This window comes from Thermobia domestica, chromosome 1, assembly GCF_964235325.1.
Source record: "Thermobia domestica chromosome 1, izTheDome1.hap1.1, whole genome shotgun sequence".
Classification (NCBI taxonomy): Eukaryota; Metazoa; Arthropoda; class Insecta; order Zygentoma; family Lepismatidae; genus Thermobia; species Thermobia domestica.
In genome coordinates, this window is record NC_137454.1 from 254,424,731 (window position 1) to 254,441,616 (window position 16,886).

The following is a 16,886-nucleotide window of genomic DNA, read 5'->3' on the forward strand; positions in this document are numbered from 1 at the left end:
GTGGTTTATAAACACAGACTATACAAGAAAAGATTTAACAAAACACTGGCTCAGCAGCATTGTTTGTATTTTAATCAATAAGTTTTACAGTTTCACTGAATTAAACTTGGACAATCTCACGTAAGAAAATATGTAATTTCTATGTAAAATATGTGTTTTCTGTGATTTTCAGAAGTTTATACTCTGATAAACCTTGTACTTATTTTTCAGTAGAATATTTTGACAGACGCACACAAAAATCGATAAAGAAAAATATAGATTTAGTGAGAAGATAAAGGCACAGGGAGGAGAGAATCGTGTTTATTAGAATTACATTAGCAGCCTCACACACTTTCCAGGTGCAGTAGCGGATCCAGGGGGGGGGGGAAATCGTCCCCCCAGAAGAGGTAACTTTTTTATTTTATATATAAATAAAACCCATTTCAGAGTTTGGAGCTCTTAAAAAGCTCCAAAGTAGCAGTATTTCAACCCACCGTCCCCCCTAGAAGTCCGTTCTGGATCCGCCCCTGTCCAGGTGTATGACAATGTTTCGTCGTTTCCCGTTTATATCGGGTTACTCTGGGTCAGACCGGGTCAAGGATCTAGTGGGTCATGGATTTGACTCCTCCTGTGTCTTACGGGTCACAAACTTCAGTGATTCGTTTCATCTCCTGCTGTCTCATTTCTTTTTAGTCACTCTTGTGCATCTCCTGCCCCGCATCTCTTTCGTTGCTAATGGAATCTATGGCCAAGAATAATCAATGTGTTCTTTATTCGAGCATGACAAAATATTTCGTTCTTGAGTTATGACCATTTTCGCAATATTTTGACAAATCTTTGGAATGACTACGCCAAAACTAAGCACTTATGTACTTAATATTGTCTATATTTCACATGGTTCCTCTGAAAAAATATGGATGATAAAAGACAAATTTTCAAGAACATGAAACTCACGAGTTAGATATAACTATAGTTTTAATTTTTTACTTCCTTTTTAAGCAATTCTAATTCTGGTTACTGTGGAGGATTCTGAGAAGACAAAGAAGTTCTATTGAAGTCATGAACTGTTTCTTTTTGCGTTTTTGAAAAACGTTAAGAGCCAAATGTAACATCTTTGAGTCATTCCTACACCCTGCGATAAACATGGGTTCTTGGCTTACAACAATGGGACAAACGGATGAAGTCCCTATTACAAAGGAAACGATCACTTACCACAATTGAGAGATGCATTTTCTCGTCATAACATTATAATTAATTTTCTCTTCAGCGTTTGCCGAAGCCATTGTACAGTTACTACAAATTACAGCTGTGATGAGATAAATTGAAAAATCATAATAGTTGTTTCAGTTTTCCTACTAAAGTAGACTGTATTTTCCGTATTATCAATCTTAGGCTGAGTCTGACTTATGAACTATCCAGAGAGATGCAACTCAACAAGAAGCATTGTGCTGAAGCAATATGTTAGATACCATCATTTTATTTATTTATTTAGACGTTATATGAAATCGTCTTAACTCCTCCATATAAATTCAACATTGCTCTTAGGTATTCCAAGTAACCGGAGGTAATAAAATTTCTTCCTTTGTCTAAGTAACTTTAGTCCTAAGCATGGGCGCCCGCAGGATATTTTCTAAGGGAGGGGGGGGGGGCAAGACACACATACACACACACACACAATTACTAGAATGAAACCCAACAAAACAAAACTTCATTGCTATTAGCACCACGTCAGCAAAAGAAACAACAAAGAGCGAAATTATCTTTTCAACTCAACTGACGGATACCATCATTCAAAATACTTAGCATTGCATGCAGCATCAGGCTGGATATAATTATTACTAAAAAAAAAAAAAAAAAAAAAAAAAAAATACATGGGACAGAGAAGTAGATTAAAATCTTAGGGATGTATTTGACTAAATTTTGTTACTCTAAATCATTTATTGAATGTTGATTTTAAAAGTATAGTATTGTCACCAGAAAAGCCTATAAATGTTAATCTTTTTCGAAAATCCAGGGAGGGGCAATTGTCCCCTTTTGCCCCCTTCTGTTGGTGCCCATGGTCCTAAGTCTTCTAAACTTAGTACTTTCATTTTTTTTTCCTTTGAGTACTATACTTGGTAAATAAACATAAGGAATAAATTAGCTTATTCGGCAAAATATCATTGGCGGATGACTGGGATCGACACAATCGACATTATTGCCCAATCACAGTGTCTACATATGATACTTGAATATATAATGATACAACTAGTACCTGAATACAAAATATTAAATTATAATGATACTGATACGTGAATATAAAATATTAAATTAAGCTAATACATTTTTCCTTGAATTTTTTTTTAAATACTTAATATTAGTTTTTTGAACGACTTTACAGAACAATTAAATATATATCTACATCTTTATAACCTTACTGATTTTATTGTATGTAGCACTAATTCTTCATGTAGGTGACATATGCAGTGCATTTGCACGTGCCTTTCTGAAGTAGAACAGGCTAGTATTTCTTTTGCGTGTTTTGAGGGATGAAACTTGGATCATTATCTTTGCAAATGTTCTGTACAGTCTATTTTGTTGTACAGAAGTCTGTATAAGAAAAGGAGGCTGTTCAACGTCCGTCTTTGTTCAAATATCTGAAGTGTAAAGTTACCAAGTAAATTACCATTCGGTTCATATTTTGGGTAAAATCCTGTCCTTTTCTATGTGAGGAAAGGTAATAACTTGCTTTGTATCTGCTTGACTTTTTGACTACGTGTTTTCACAAAATGTTCCAAATAACTGAAGCATATCCAAATTTGGATCTAACATAGAAAAAGTAGAAAGCACTTTTAAAGTGTTATCATTCATAAATTCTTTGGTTGTTTTGATAAGAAACCCAAGGTTGCTATATGCATCCTTGGTGATATTTGCCATATGATACGAAAAGATTCTCTTTTTGTTAAGTAACATATTTAGATATTTAATTGTATCATTTTTTTCTAAACTTATTCCATTCGAGTAAATGAAGTAATACGTTTTTTCACGTCTACAATATGTCAAAGTTTCACCATTTACTTCAAGTCTATTGCTAATACACCATTTCATTGTATTGACCAGATCCTGTTGCAAGAGTAGACAGTCGTCTATAGATTTCACATTTACGAATATTTTCAAACCATTTGCAAAGTGCATTTTATGAAACTTATGAATATAAAGTGGGGGATCATTAATAAATATTATAAACAAAAGAGGACCTAGATTAGATCCCTGAAGGTCTCCGGAATTTGCACGAAAATTTTTGGTTTTACATTCTTTACACGTTCACGTAAGATAAAAAAAAATCATAGGGAGCCTATTAAATTAGTACAATATTAAATGTTTTATTAACATATCCATATATATAACATGTACCTGCCCATTATTATCCAAGGAGAAAGTTCTGAAATCTGAAATGATAGTCAAGTTACTCATCGTGGATTTCTTCTGTAGGATGTCATGATTATATATTGAAATTGCAGGCTAGATCATAAATAACACTTTCAGATACCTTTGTAATTGTTGGTAATATAGCTACTGGGCGATAGTTTTCTATACTACTTTTATTTCCAGGTTTCGGAACCGGGCATATTATTGACTCTTTCCAAATATCAGGAAAAACATTTGACCTTATTGAGAGGTTAAATAAAGTATATAGCGGATATTTCAAAATACTACAAGAATCTTTCATAACATAAGATGGTATATTATCAGACCTAATTGCTTCAATACTACTCATTTTAGCTTTGGAACTTCTTGTATAGGCCTATACGCAATCAAAAACAAATTCTGACAAAAGTATATTATTTATTATTATATAATATATGCTTTGGTCAGAATTTGTCTTTTATTCTAATTGCTTTATTCGGTTTCAGTTTCTTTATTGCATTCTCTTGTACTAATCTTCATGATATGGAATAAGTTCTGATATTCCCATGTAGTTTTTCTTTTCATGTGACTTAATAGTGTTTTTAGTTAAGGAGGAAGATTTATTGTAAATGGACTGGAAGTGTTCAGCAAAAGCTTTCGCAATTTCATCATTTTTTTATCATATCGATATAATATTATAGGTATTCTATAAATATACAGAAAATGTTCTTACATTTCCTCCAACGAGATATCCTCCGTTATTTTTGACTGTTTCATCAAATCTTGAAAAGTAAAGTGGTACCAAATCGTTTCTTAGAGTTTGTTCAAGCTTCTTCTTCTCAGCGTCATTAGCCCATATGTATTGAATTAACTCTGAAACGAAGAGGTAAAGTATATAAAGCCACATGTAATTGTGATGGATAATCTAAACCCATATACTTTTTTCCATAATTCGTCACAAGTACTATTACCATACTCATTATGAATATTTTCTGAATGTATTTTCAAACATGGCATTTAATGTACACTTCAAGAAAGTAAAACATCGTACAATTCATGTACTGTACAATATCTTTAGAATAAACGGCAAACGTCTTGTGCGTCACAGTAATTCCTAATAATAAATCGCGCTAATAGATGTCATTAGCTGCGCTATTGCTTGCATCCCCCAACGCTAATAGATGTCGCTAGTGTGCAGATAATTAGTCAATTTAAAACTATTGTTACGATTTAATTGTAACTTATAAAAGGGTATTGTTCCAATTTAATTATTTCAAAACAGGAGAACAACAGTATAACCATATTGAAATTTGAGCATTGATATATATTTGTGCAACAGCACATTAATATGTGGGTAAACTAATAATAATAATAATAATAATAATAATAATAATAATAATAATAATAATAATAATAATAAAATTCTACAATATTATTGGTGTTTAACGAAAAAATGTCCAGGGATGTGATATATACCAATGTATAAATCTCATCGATTTGAACAAAAGGTACAGTAAATCCTTATCTGTAGTCTTCCAGAAAAATCCTAAAAAATGTATGTCTGTATAGTAAATACGCCACTATCTATTATGACTGAACTGGTACTACACACTAATGAAGCTTTCCATTATGACAGTATATTGTATAGTTAAAAAATGAGATATAGCTCAAAATTATGTTTAACTCTTAGGCTTAGTTTTTATTTAACTATAATATTGTTAATATAAGACACCTCATCGGTAGGTCAGATCGAACTGAATAAAATGATAAGTAAGTTGATAATGAACTTGAAGGTAAGTTCTAATGCGTAGTTCTTGAAAAATCGAGAAAAATGAATTTTATAGGGCGCTAAAACGTACGCCATTTATTGCCAATAATAATTGATAATTTCTATACAGCTGGAAAAAATGTTTGTTTATTTACTATATGAGTATAAAAATACCCCGTTAAATAGTAGATAATATATTTTGTTGGATCAAAAGATGCAATATATTTGAATCAAAAAGTTTCTTGTACGCCTTATATCTGAAAAACTACATATAGTGTAGCCAAACCCAAACTATCATTTAACTCAGTATGATGTGCTTATTCCGTAGAAAATACGAAAACTCAATTTAGAAGCCATTCAAAAATTTTGTGGCCCTTGTGATCCTAAAACTAATTATTGGTCAAGATCTTTTGATGCATTTTTTGGAATCATTCCTAAAATACTTGTTATTTTTCTTCTGTGGTGATAGATACATGTTCGTAATATTTATACATTTACTCATAACACTGACTCACGTTCTAGTTGAAAGTAAAATAAATTTGTTAAGTGTATACACTTAAAGCTTTTGACTCACAACTTTAATCTCTAGTACAAAAGTGACCTGAAGGCCCCGGCGCAATAACTAGTAGCGTTGAATATGCCATACACACACATAACATGCAAATCAATTCAAGAACTTATACATCCGCCAGAAAAAGTAGGCACTCCACTACATTCTTTTAATTTTTGTTTCCTCAAAAATCTTAGGAGCTTGGGTACAGTTTTCTGTAAGTTGAAGAAAACAATGCTCTCCTTAAAAACTACGGAAACAAGATGATTTGATTTTGAGGTTTTTGAGAAAACGAGGACATTGATTTTTCTTGGCTGCTACATAAGGTATGTTTAATTGAACTAAGCTTGCAGAAAAGGCCAAAAAAAGTTTCGGATGCGATTCCAATTTATTTTTACACTTATTTGACAAGAAAAAATTGTCTTAGCGGTATTGTGAAACACAATATTTCTAATTGCATTGAAATACTGCAGTACAATAATACGAATAATTTAATGGCCCACATTTTCCTCTTTAAACTAAAGGAGATACATGATTAAAGAAATCGAATGAATATGAATGGATTGGTGGAATGAGAATGTAAGAGGAAACAGGAGAACCTCGAGAAAACCCACGGATATGATGTTGTCTACCACAATTTCAGATGACCTGCGTGCACAACTACAAATTCTAGATATTGTCAGAATACAAATAAATCTATAAAGTAGTGATAGAGAATATTGCTAGTGTAAGAAAATAGCAAAAATGATTTGGGATCTGAATTAGCTATCCGTGTTTTGGCCATATAAGGGGATTTATCTTTCTAACTCATGAGATGAATACATCTATTGAAAAGGAACTAGTTTAATGCTATTTATGTTCAGAAAAACTGAATAGTCTATGGAAAGCTTAATAGACAATGTACAGTGAAAAATCCCAAGCGTAATTTACCTATCTATTTGTGAATAAGTCCCAATTCCAATCATTAATACGTAGGCTTGCAGCTACTAGCAATTTTTAAAAAGAAAGGAGAATGTAATATTTAGGGACGCACTATATATTTTTTGATCAGAGTCCGTCACTAATTTGAAAATCAGAGAGCACATACAGTAGTCTCTAGAGCTATCTTTAGAATGTGTTTTATAGCAGATAAATGATATCTGAAAACGAAGTATTCGGCAGTACTTACGCTGTCGAATATCGTTGAGAGTATCAACAAGAGCATCACATTGCAACTGTTGAAAATCATCGTTTGGAGATAAATTGTATCTCTTGGCTAGAAATCGGCAAATAGCAGTGGATTGGTTTATTTTCTTGCCTTCAAATTCCAAGATCGGAAGCTTTCCGAATGGAAATGCTACAAAAGAAATAAAATAAATTAAAAATAAATAAATAAATAAAGATTTCAGTTGAAACACATCAGAAATGTTACATTTAAGGATCTTGTATCTCGAGAGTTACTAATATCGTCGCAATAGCTCAGTGCTGTTTCTGTATAATAATAATAATAATAATAATAATAATAATAATAATAATAATAATAATAATAATAATAATAATAATAATAATAATAATAATAATAATAATAATAATAATAATAACAATAATAATAACAATAATAATAATAATAATAATAATAATAATAAAGAAACGCATAATGGGATACTGAGTACTATAATCAATTATGAGATGATGACATTGCTGAAGTACGGTTCAACAGTGAAGAGTTTGTTGAAAACGGTATTTTATTTCTCATTTGTTATTACAAAAATATTACATCATTAATAATTAAATATTTTCTTAGTGTAATCGTAAAAATGTACATTTTACCTGTAGATTTCATAAAATCAAAAAAAGAATGGAAACAGGGGAGCGCAAGGGCAGCTCCACAGAAAAGTAGGATATTCCGTTTACCTTGTAAAAAGTACGAGGAGAAACCATACACAGTAGTGACTGTATTATTTCAAGTAGGAACATGTACAATATCGCGATCAAACTTCATCTCTCAGCAGTATAGAAGTATGAAACTGAAGATCTGCCAGAAAGAGCTACGTTAAACATTCGTTTTCCAACTTTGCAACACAATGCAATGGACTGTAGCTCTGGTTTTGAACAATAGTATAATAGACGAAAGTGTCCTAAGCTGCTGTTACTTTTCTCTCTTCGTTCCCTAATTAATTGTACGGAGCGAAGATATTAGCAATACAACTACAAAAGAATCGCCTTAAAATTTCAGGATGACATCTTATAAAAATGTTTTACGGGAAAACAATATTCAGATAATCTCGTTTTATTTAAATCAGTGATACAACCTACCTTCAATATTCTTCGCGTGTTTAGCAATATTTATTTATATGGTTATATTTGCCAAAATTATTTTTGTCTGTTTATTCTGATGAAAATTTAGCTGATTTTTCTGTTTGCGTCGTGTGTTATTGTCAGGATCGGATTCATATTTCTAAGCACTAGACCAAAGAGCACTAGACCCCTAGCCTCTCAATATGATTATTTATAACCTTTTTAACCCCTTACCGCATTCCGTGCCATATATGGCACATCATCTTTTTTCACTTTAGCTTTTGTGTAATTTATCCAAAGCGCCAAATGACTGTTTCGTCTGCTTTGTGAGATATTGACGTGTATGAATAAGAGATTTTGGTGTCATCTGGCATGCAGTGTTGCCAGGTCTCCTGATATTCCAGGAGATTTCCTGGTTTTTCAAGTTATCTCCTGGTCTACTGATTTTTCTTTAAAAAATATTGAAAACTCCTGGTTTTGCGCATGATCCGAAAGCTCTTAGAAAATGTAGAGTTCAGAAACCAAAAGGAATTCTTATCTGCAGATGAAATGTACTTTGCAGCAAAAGTTTCCCTATCCATGGCATCAGGAAATCTCCCAAATTGTGGACTGCAAGATTTTTAACTCAGGTGTCTTGAATTATGTATTGAAGCAGTACATCAAATTCGAAAGAGATATGAGCTCCTCCGTGGCTAAGCGGTTAGCGTACACGATTTTGGCGTGGAATAACCGGGTTCAATTCCCGGTGGGACCTTATGTGGTTCGGATTCAACGTTAATTAGTAGGTCCACGTCTCACATAGCCTTGCTATTGAAAAAAACGTTAAACTCAACTCAACTCAACTCGAGAGAGAGATACGCTTCATGATACCGTCATGAAACATTTGGAGATGATTAGCCCATAAAATGAGATAAACAAATAGTCACAATCAATTGCTCCTCTCATAGCTGACTTTCCTAATGATATAGAATAGAGTAAATTGCAACAAGTAGACACAGAATGGCGATTATTGCGAAACACAGATTTGTAAACTGAAAATGATGTTTCTGTTCAAGATTTTTGGATGCTTGTCAGGAGCGTCATTTCAGATTTTGCTTAGGGGAATTAGACCCTTTGATATAAGTAAAATTTCGCACATTTCATTGATTCATTGCTATTCTATTGATAAAATCAATAAAAATCTCCAACTCAGGGAGGGCAATTGCCCCTCCCCGCCCTCCCTAAATGACGTCTCTGATGTTTGTTAGTAAAAAAAAGTAGATAGTCTAACCAGTTAATATTTCTGAATTTATCCACATTCGTTATGTCTTTGCTCTGCCTTCCTCAAGTATCACTGTAAAAAAAAAAAAAAAAAAAAAAAAAGTGTCTTCGAACGTAAATTTGATGAAAGCAAAACAGACAGACTTGATACCCAAACTACGCAAGGATTGCTGCACACAAGAAGTCTCACTTCTAACAACTCATGCTAGGATCCCCTGTGAATTGCTCTCTGACCAGCAGAGTCAATGTTGACATGTACGCAGATAAAGATGATTAGCCTTTTATTGATAAGTATAATCATTGATGGGTTCACTGTTTGTCTTGTAAAAAAAAAATAATCATCCTAATTAACATTTTTAGATATTAAGTTGTATCTCCTGGATTTTTCCTGGATTTTGGATAAGAATTTTCCTGATTTTTCGAAAAATTGGTTGGCAACACTGCTGGCATGTTCTTTGTGAGTTGTATTAGGCGGGGAAACGTTGACATGTGTTTTTTATGAAGCAGTGGATTTTTATCAGTGAATATATATATATATATATATTCATATATATATATATATATATATATATATATATATATATATATATATATATATATATATATATATATATATATATATATATATATATATATATATATATATATATTGGCGAAACATTGTACGCACTTTTCCAAACAAAAAAATATTAAATTCAAGATAACTACTTTGAGATGTATTTCCAACAATACAATCTTCACTTTGTATGTTCGTATTGGAGGAACGTGAAAAAAAAAAAAAAAAACAACGTATATGCCATATATGTCACACCATGCGTTTACAGGCACTTTTATGTTCTTGAAGTGCGGAAGTGACAACTACCATAGTCGTTCTGCAATTCTTTTACAGCAATTGATCCAGGGCTTTCTTATGATGGACGTTCGTCAGTAGTTGTTAGAGAACTTCCAAATGGTGAAGACAGTGAATTATCATATTTATCCGAAGAATAATCAGCACTAGATCCAAGAAATACCAATATTTTGTTATCGGACTTGGATGAAGATTCTGTTGCTCCTTCCTCTGAGAAGATCGTCATATTCAATTCTGATAATGCAATGAGTTCAGATGTTGATGATGTCCCTCTCTGTCTCATAAATAATTCTCCGGATAGGAGGTCTACGTCATGGAGCGATTTAGAAAAACATCAAGCGGAGACCTAGAAACATGGAAAAGTCCCAAGAAGATGTAAAATTTCAAGGACCCCAGGACTTACCTGAAGAAATAAAACAGCTATAAACGCCTATTGAATATTTCAAGTATTTTTTCATTGATGAGATTCTTCATTACGCAGTTGAACAGTCAAAGCTATATTCAACGCAAGTTCGGTCAACAAATGACTATAAACTTAAACAGCTTATTGTGTGGTTTTCTACATGTCAATTATTCAACTCGCAGCTACTAGACATTACTGGAACGGAAGGCTTGGTCCAAATGCGGTAGATCAGGTGATGAGTTGTGATCGGTTTGAACAGATCAAACGATTTATTCACTTCAATGCCAATTCAATTTTTATACCTGCAGGAGAACTTGCCTATGGCATACTTCATAAGTTTAGGCCTTTTCTTGAACAGATACGAGAACATCTGAGAGAAGTCTCCAAAGAAGAATTCTTGGCAATGGATGAACAAATCACTCTCATAAAGTGTAGATCATCGATAAAACAACATAAAACAAAGAAACCTCAAAAATGGGGTTATAAAGCTTTGTTCTGAGTGGAGGTTTAGGTTCTAGTTGTTTTCGAAATATTTACTAGGGCTCAAAGTTATGTTTCTACTGCAGCTCCAGACTTAGGCGATAGTAGTAACGTTGATGTTTGGTTGACTCAGTCTGTACCTCGAAATATAATCCACAAAATATTCTTCGAAATTGGTTTATCAGTGTACCCTTAGAATTGTATTCCTGCGCACTTCTAGGAAAGTTTACCTTACTGCATAGTGTGCCATATATGGCACTTACTTATTTCTCGTCGGAATTAAGTGAAAAATCTAAACTTCAAATTTTAATTCATTTTTCAAGTTCCCATATGAGAATTTTTAATACTGATTTTTTTTCGCTAACAGAAAAAAAATCATGCGGAAAGGAGTTAACTTATCTAATGTCTTTTCTGGAGAAAAAATCACTCATCTCCCTTGTGCTTGTAGATGTAGAAGCACTTGAAGCCACTTTTGTGTGTGTGTGTGTTGCAGAGTGGCCGAGTTTCCACCAAGTGCAATGGGAAAGTAGCACTATAGATTTTGCAGTTAATTTCATAGTTCAACTTCGGTGCTTTCAGGAATGGGTATTTCTCCTTCAAATTGGAAGAAACCGTGCCTTCAGTTTAGGCATTCTTGTCTTGATAGAAAATTAAAATATCGCTTGTATTATCAACGATAGCTCAGCTCGTGTACTTTATCAAAGATTAGAGATCCTCTTGACTGCTAAGGGACAATTGCAACTCAGCACTACGAGTCTATTGGCTTGATCGCTATCAAATCGGAGAGGGTGCTGTGATAATTTGTTCGAAGCTTTTACATGTTACAGCTTATTATTTATTCACTAATTTCAGGATTCCCAGCCAACGTTAGATTTTTTATTTTTCACTGTTCGATAAGCTGATATTAATAGATTGATAAAAGAAATGAGGCGGAATTAAAATACGGAACATTTGCCTGTCCCGACTAAGTTTACGGGGACGCGGGACACTCGGGCCCAAAATCGGGACTGTCCCGTGTTTTACGGGACTTATGGGGGCTTAAGTAATTGCTTCTCATGTAGAAGGCCCTACTTTCCAAACAGTACAGTATTATTTTCATATACTAAATTCCAAGCATATACTAAGTTCTTATAGCTTGTTTTGGCACATGATAAAGCACCAGTTTTTCAAAGTTGGGAGTTCTGGTGGTTCGTTTCCGCTCTTGGTCTTGAAACTCTGGTTGCAAGTACCCCGCTTCCAGTAAATGCTACGTAAGTCTGGAGAGCATAGAGTAATCAGAATATCTTCCTTGTGGATACTTATTTCAATACAATCTAGCAGCTGCATTACTGTTTCTATTAGTCAGTCTATACATATCTCGTACAAGTTCTTCAAACGTAAACTCAATATCAATGTTGAACTTGTCACTAAACCAAATACTATACACAAAAGTATTTATAAAGCACAAATATTTCAGGACTAACCACTGGATTACAAACATACTTTCTCTAATTTGGTGAATAAAATACCTCACAACATAATTGACAGGAGATGCATTACGTTAACTCTTAATATTATACTGCTGAAATTTTTGTTATAGTTAGTTCGTAGGTATGTGTTCAATGGCAGTGTGTGTGTTTGCCATGTTGTAAACTGTATTCGTGATCAGGGCAACGTATAAGGCAGTTATGCATAGCTCTTTTCTCAGTAGTGCATAGCTGTTCTCAGTTCATTTCTACTGTATGATCGAATTCATAAACGAACTTTAAGTTTAACGTACCACGTTATATATAGTAGGATATTCTAATAGTGATGAAAATATTAGTTTATATAATACCTTCAATAGTTTTAAAAAATACTTATAAAGGTTGTTGAATTATTAGATATTGTTTCGGAGAGAGTTATACCGGGTATTTATGTAACTTTTGGTAAAACTTGGAGGAATGATGGACAATACCAAAAGAAACAATTTGAGATACAGAATTACTGTCTGAAAGTGTGTCGATTCTGAGCCATTGCTTGCCAAACATTTGTGGGAATGATATAAGAATAGTTTACTTTTAATTTAATTGCAATTAGTACAGTTTCGAGATTTAAAACTCCTGTATATTTTAGATTTCAATAGTAAAAGTATTAAATTACTCTCTTCAACTTACGCGTATTATAATATTTCATTATTAGATAATAATGAGATTATGACTGAAAAGCTTATTTTATTTGCTATTGGCTTAGAACATCTGCAAATTCAATACACTTACTTGATTTCAGTTCGGGCCACTTATCGAGTTCAATTCTTACATCCTCAAACTCAACGCCTCCATAGGAAAGAATGAATCTGATTGGTTCTGCTAAGGCTCTGAAGTCGAAATATGTCAATTTGTACTGAGGAGCCATATTCGTTTCAGTTAGCCTGAGAAAATAAAATTTTGTAAGAAATTAGGATTATAATAGTAATATTTATGCATTAAGAAAGAAGTAACTTTGTATAATAAACATACAAATTTGGGAACTTTTTACATTTTTTAAAAAGTTTCCATTAGGATATAGGATGTTAGCAGAGGAAGAGATACAATTTTGACTTAGGAATATGTATTTTCCAATATCTTCCAAGTAAGATAAACATCAGCAACTTCACCTTACCTCCGTATCAGTGATGTAGCTAGGCAGATGCATCCATCCCGACATTTGTCCGGAGACTCCGGTTATGTGGGATCTTACGCAGGCCAATTAGTCTTACTTTGAACTTCATTGTGCATTTCGTGGTGCTTTAGTATAATACAGTAATTCAAGTAAAAGTAATTCAAGCTTACTCGTACCGTAAGAGGAGTACTTTGCACCAGGTTTAAGGAATTTTAAAGAAAATATCACTTAACTTACAAACTCAATGATTTAGAACACTGTATTTTAAACAAATAATAGCTACATATATAAGGAAAACATGCGTCATTCGTACAAGTACATTAGTAAACTTTCAGTATGACCATAGTTATTGAAATATAAAGTTTGGTGCAAAGTTGCCCCATAGGTGGGGGTATTTCGCACAATTTATATAAAAAAGCACGTTCAACATACGAACATAATGTCTCTGTGCAATGTTTTCCCTTCAGTATTTGAAGGGTGTGAGGCAAGAACATGGTAACTCACAATGTTACTATTTTAAGAAATGAGAAGTTTTGTGCAGAACAATTCATTTTCAAAGTTGGAGAGCTGATTTTTCACATACGACAATACATGAAGGATTAAAATAATTGTATCAAATCAACATAACAAATTTATAATTCTGTATGTGGTTTACCATGTTTTAACATTTAAGCCATAATTGATACAAACATTATTTTCTGAAGCATGTGTATTTACTTTGCGTCATAGTTCATATTTTGTATTAGTTTTTCATATTTTTTAACAATATTTGTTGACTCGTTAATACAAAACATGAATATTACAGATATGTACTTAAGACATAAAGGAAACTTGAACAAGTGCAGTTTTAGTTTAGCTAATGCAAATATTACAAACTTAGTGAAAAACCTTATTAACTAAAGAAATCGATTCTAAATTAAGAAGAAAATCTAATATAAAAACGAATTGTTTTGAAAATATCCAAACAGAAGTTTACACAAAAATGAATCTTGAAGTATATTGCTTTTACTCTATTACGTGTTGGTCCTCCTCTGTATCATAAGTTCTCCTATGTCAATTTGACACACGTGTTAGAATATTAAAATTAGTGCTATTTCCGTTTTTCACCCGTCACAATTAGGTTTGTTTTCTATATAAAACGAAAACTATAGTTACTTAGTGTGAACAACCCTGAGGGTGTGTGTCACTTTTTGTAGATAGATCCCGTCAGGGCAGATACAAATTGTAAATAATATATGGGTGACTCCGTCTGATGCAAGGTTATTTGTGTAAACATGGGAGCCTGAGTGAGCACTGACAGATCAGCAATGAAAATTGTCGTGATAATGGCCTTCTGGTTATCAATCAAAGGATCATTATCTCGTGGGTCCACAAGAGGAAGATAATATAATATATATAAACTTCGAGACTCTTGAATTTCAATTTCAAATGATTACATAATAAACCAATTAATTTCCGTATGCAGATCTGACTAATAACCAAAATACAACAAACACGCCCGATTTGTAGATCTGCATCGGCTTTCCTTCTTGTTTTACCTGCCTTGTGAGCACGCAACAACTTACTCATTAGTTACCATAACGATAACCTGTTCCCTGTAACCATGGAAACGAGTAAATTAACCAACAGATCACAAAATATTACAGGATCTATACTAATTACAGGACGCTGCTCCGTCGCCACAAGCCGCCGACCACCTGCAAAGAATTTACATACACAAAAATACATAAGGTATTTTAGTGTACTTACACCATCCAGTTACAGTATCCTTGAAGTGGGAATTGAACTTGTAGAAAAAGTGCAGCACATTGCTTTCCGTTGATAAACCATTTTATTTAATAATAAGAACTTTTAACTTCACTTCAGACACACATTACACTAATAGGATGCTGACTACGAAAAAAAAAAAATAGAATATAACTCTTGTTAAGTTTTTCTTTCTTTTAAATTTTATTGCAATATTTTATTTTACGTTGGCGCGCTTTCTCTCCTGGTTGTCTTGAATCTTCCCCACTCTCTTTCTTCATCTAAGAGAGGTCCTGAATTCGGTATCCGGAGCTTTTCCCTGCTGCTGCTATTCTGTTGTAGTTAGTCTCTAATGACGTACCGCTGGCAGTTTCATGTCATAGTATTTGTACTAGTAAACTAGTTTGACCATAGTCAAGAGTTACTACCAAAGAATTCTTAGGCAGTCTTCTTTCATGTTCATTATATACATTGGAGTGTCGCTGTTATCACTAACAAGTGAGAACTTGTAATACTTAATGTAAATACCTCCAAATTGAATTGTTTGATAAAGGGCAATTACATTCTGACACTTTTGATATATTCACTAACACTGTTTAACCACAAAAACCGGCTGTGCCATGTTTGTTGTTCTAATCACTTGCACATATCCACACGCATTTTAACTTATAACAATTTATTCCTTACTAATAGGTAGACAGTTTTTAAGTCGATGAAATAATCTGAACAGTTCTAGCTCTCGTAGTAAGTAGAATAACTACTAGCACTTGCTGACAAGAGTTGACGTAGAGAAGATCAACCCTCCTTTAACAAGACCCGAAGTGACACACGACCTCCCAGCCTTCAGAGATAATACGCCCGTCGATAGGGACTATTTCCTGAAACTCTCTTTCTGGCTGTATGCTCGCTTATGGCCAACCGTCAATGGTGACCCATGCAAGCACTGTTTTTGATAACTGAGGATATATTCATAATTACTGTTTATACAGTTTGGTGTTTCACTTTTTAAATATGATTAGCAGGAAGCTACAAGTTTCTATTATTCAAAGCATGTAACATATTCTATATAGAATAACTTATTAACACATAATATTACAAGTTCAATTCCCGGCGGGAGCTCACGTGGTTCGAATTCCACGTTAATCTGTAGATCCACGTCTCATATAGCCTCGCTGCTTAACGGACGTTAAACTCAAAATCAAGTCAACTCAACATAATATTACAAAAAAAAAAAAAAATAGTATGCCGCCACTTTTTGCTGACTTCCCCCCTTTCGTACACACCTCTTGATAGGTGTAGACACCTATAGGTCAAAGTTTGCAGCCCCTCGACTGTGTCAATGCAGACGAAATACGTCACCATTTTATGAAAAGAATTTTATAAATATATTTATCAGATTGTTACATTGTAAATAAATACACAAACCATTTCTTTACATATATAAAAACCTTTGCAGGTGTGACATAGACTTTAGTACATGATTGTGGTGCAATGTAGGGATACTTTGACATACGAGAAATGACAAGACGACTTACAAATAGTAAAAGTAAGAGTAGTAATGGCATGA

At 33.2% G+C, this 16,886-nt stretch overlaps 1 protein-coding gene across 1 annotated transcript in view; it reads right to left on the reverse strand.

The window, feature by feature from the left end:
* LOC145660508 (glutathione S-transferase-like) overlaps positions 1 to 16,886 on the reverse strand; it is a 53,695-nt gene that overhangs the window by 12,022 nt on the left and 24,787 nt on the right. Inside the window, exons 2-4 of the mRNA XM_081725655.1 lie at positions 13,192 to 13,343; positions 6,853 to 7,020; positions 4,100 to 4,239 (exon numbers count right to left, since the gene is read on the reverse strand). Of these exons, the coding sequence (XP_081581781.1) occupies positions 4,100 to 4,239; positions 6,853 to 7,020; positions 13,192 to 13,327 (444 nt within the window). The 5' untranslated portion in view covers positions 13,328 to 13,343. The remainder of the gene's footprint in view (positions 1 to 4,099; positions 4,240 to 6,852; positions 7,021 to 13,191; positions 13,344 to 16,886) is intronic.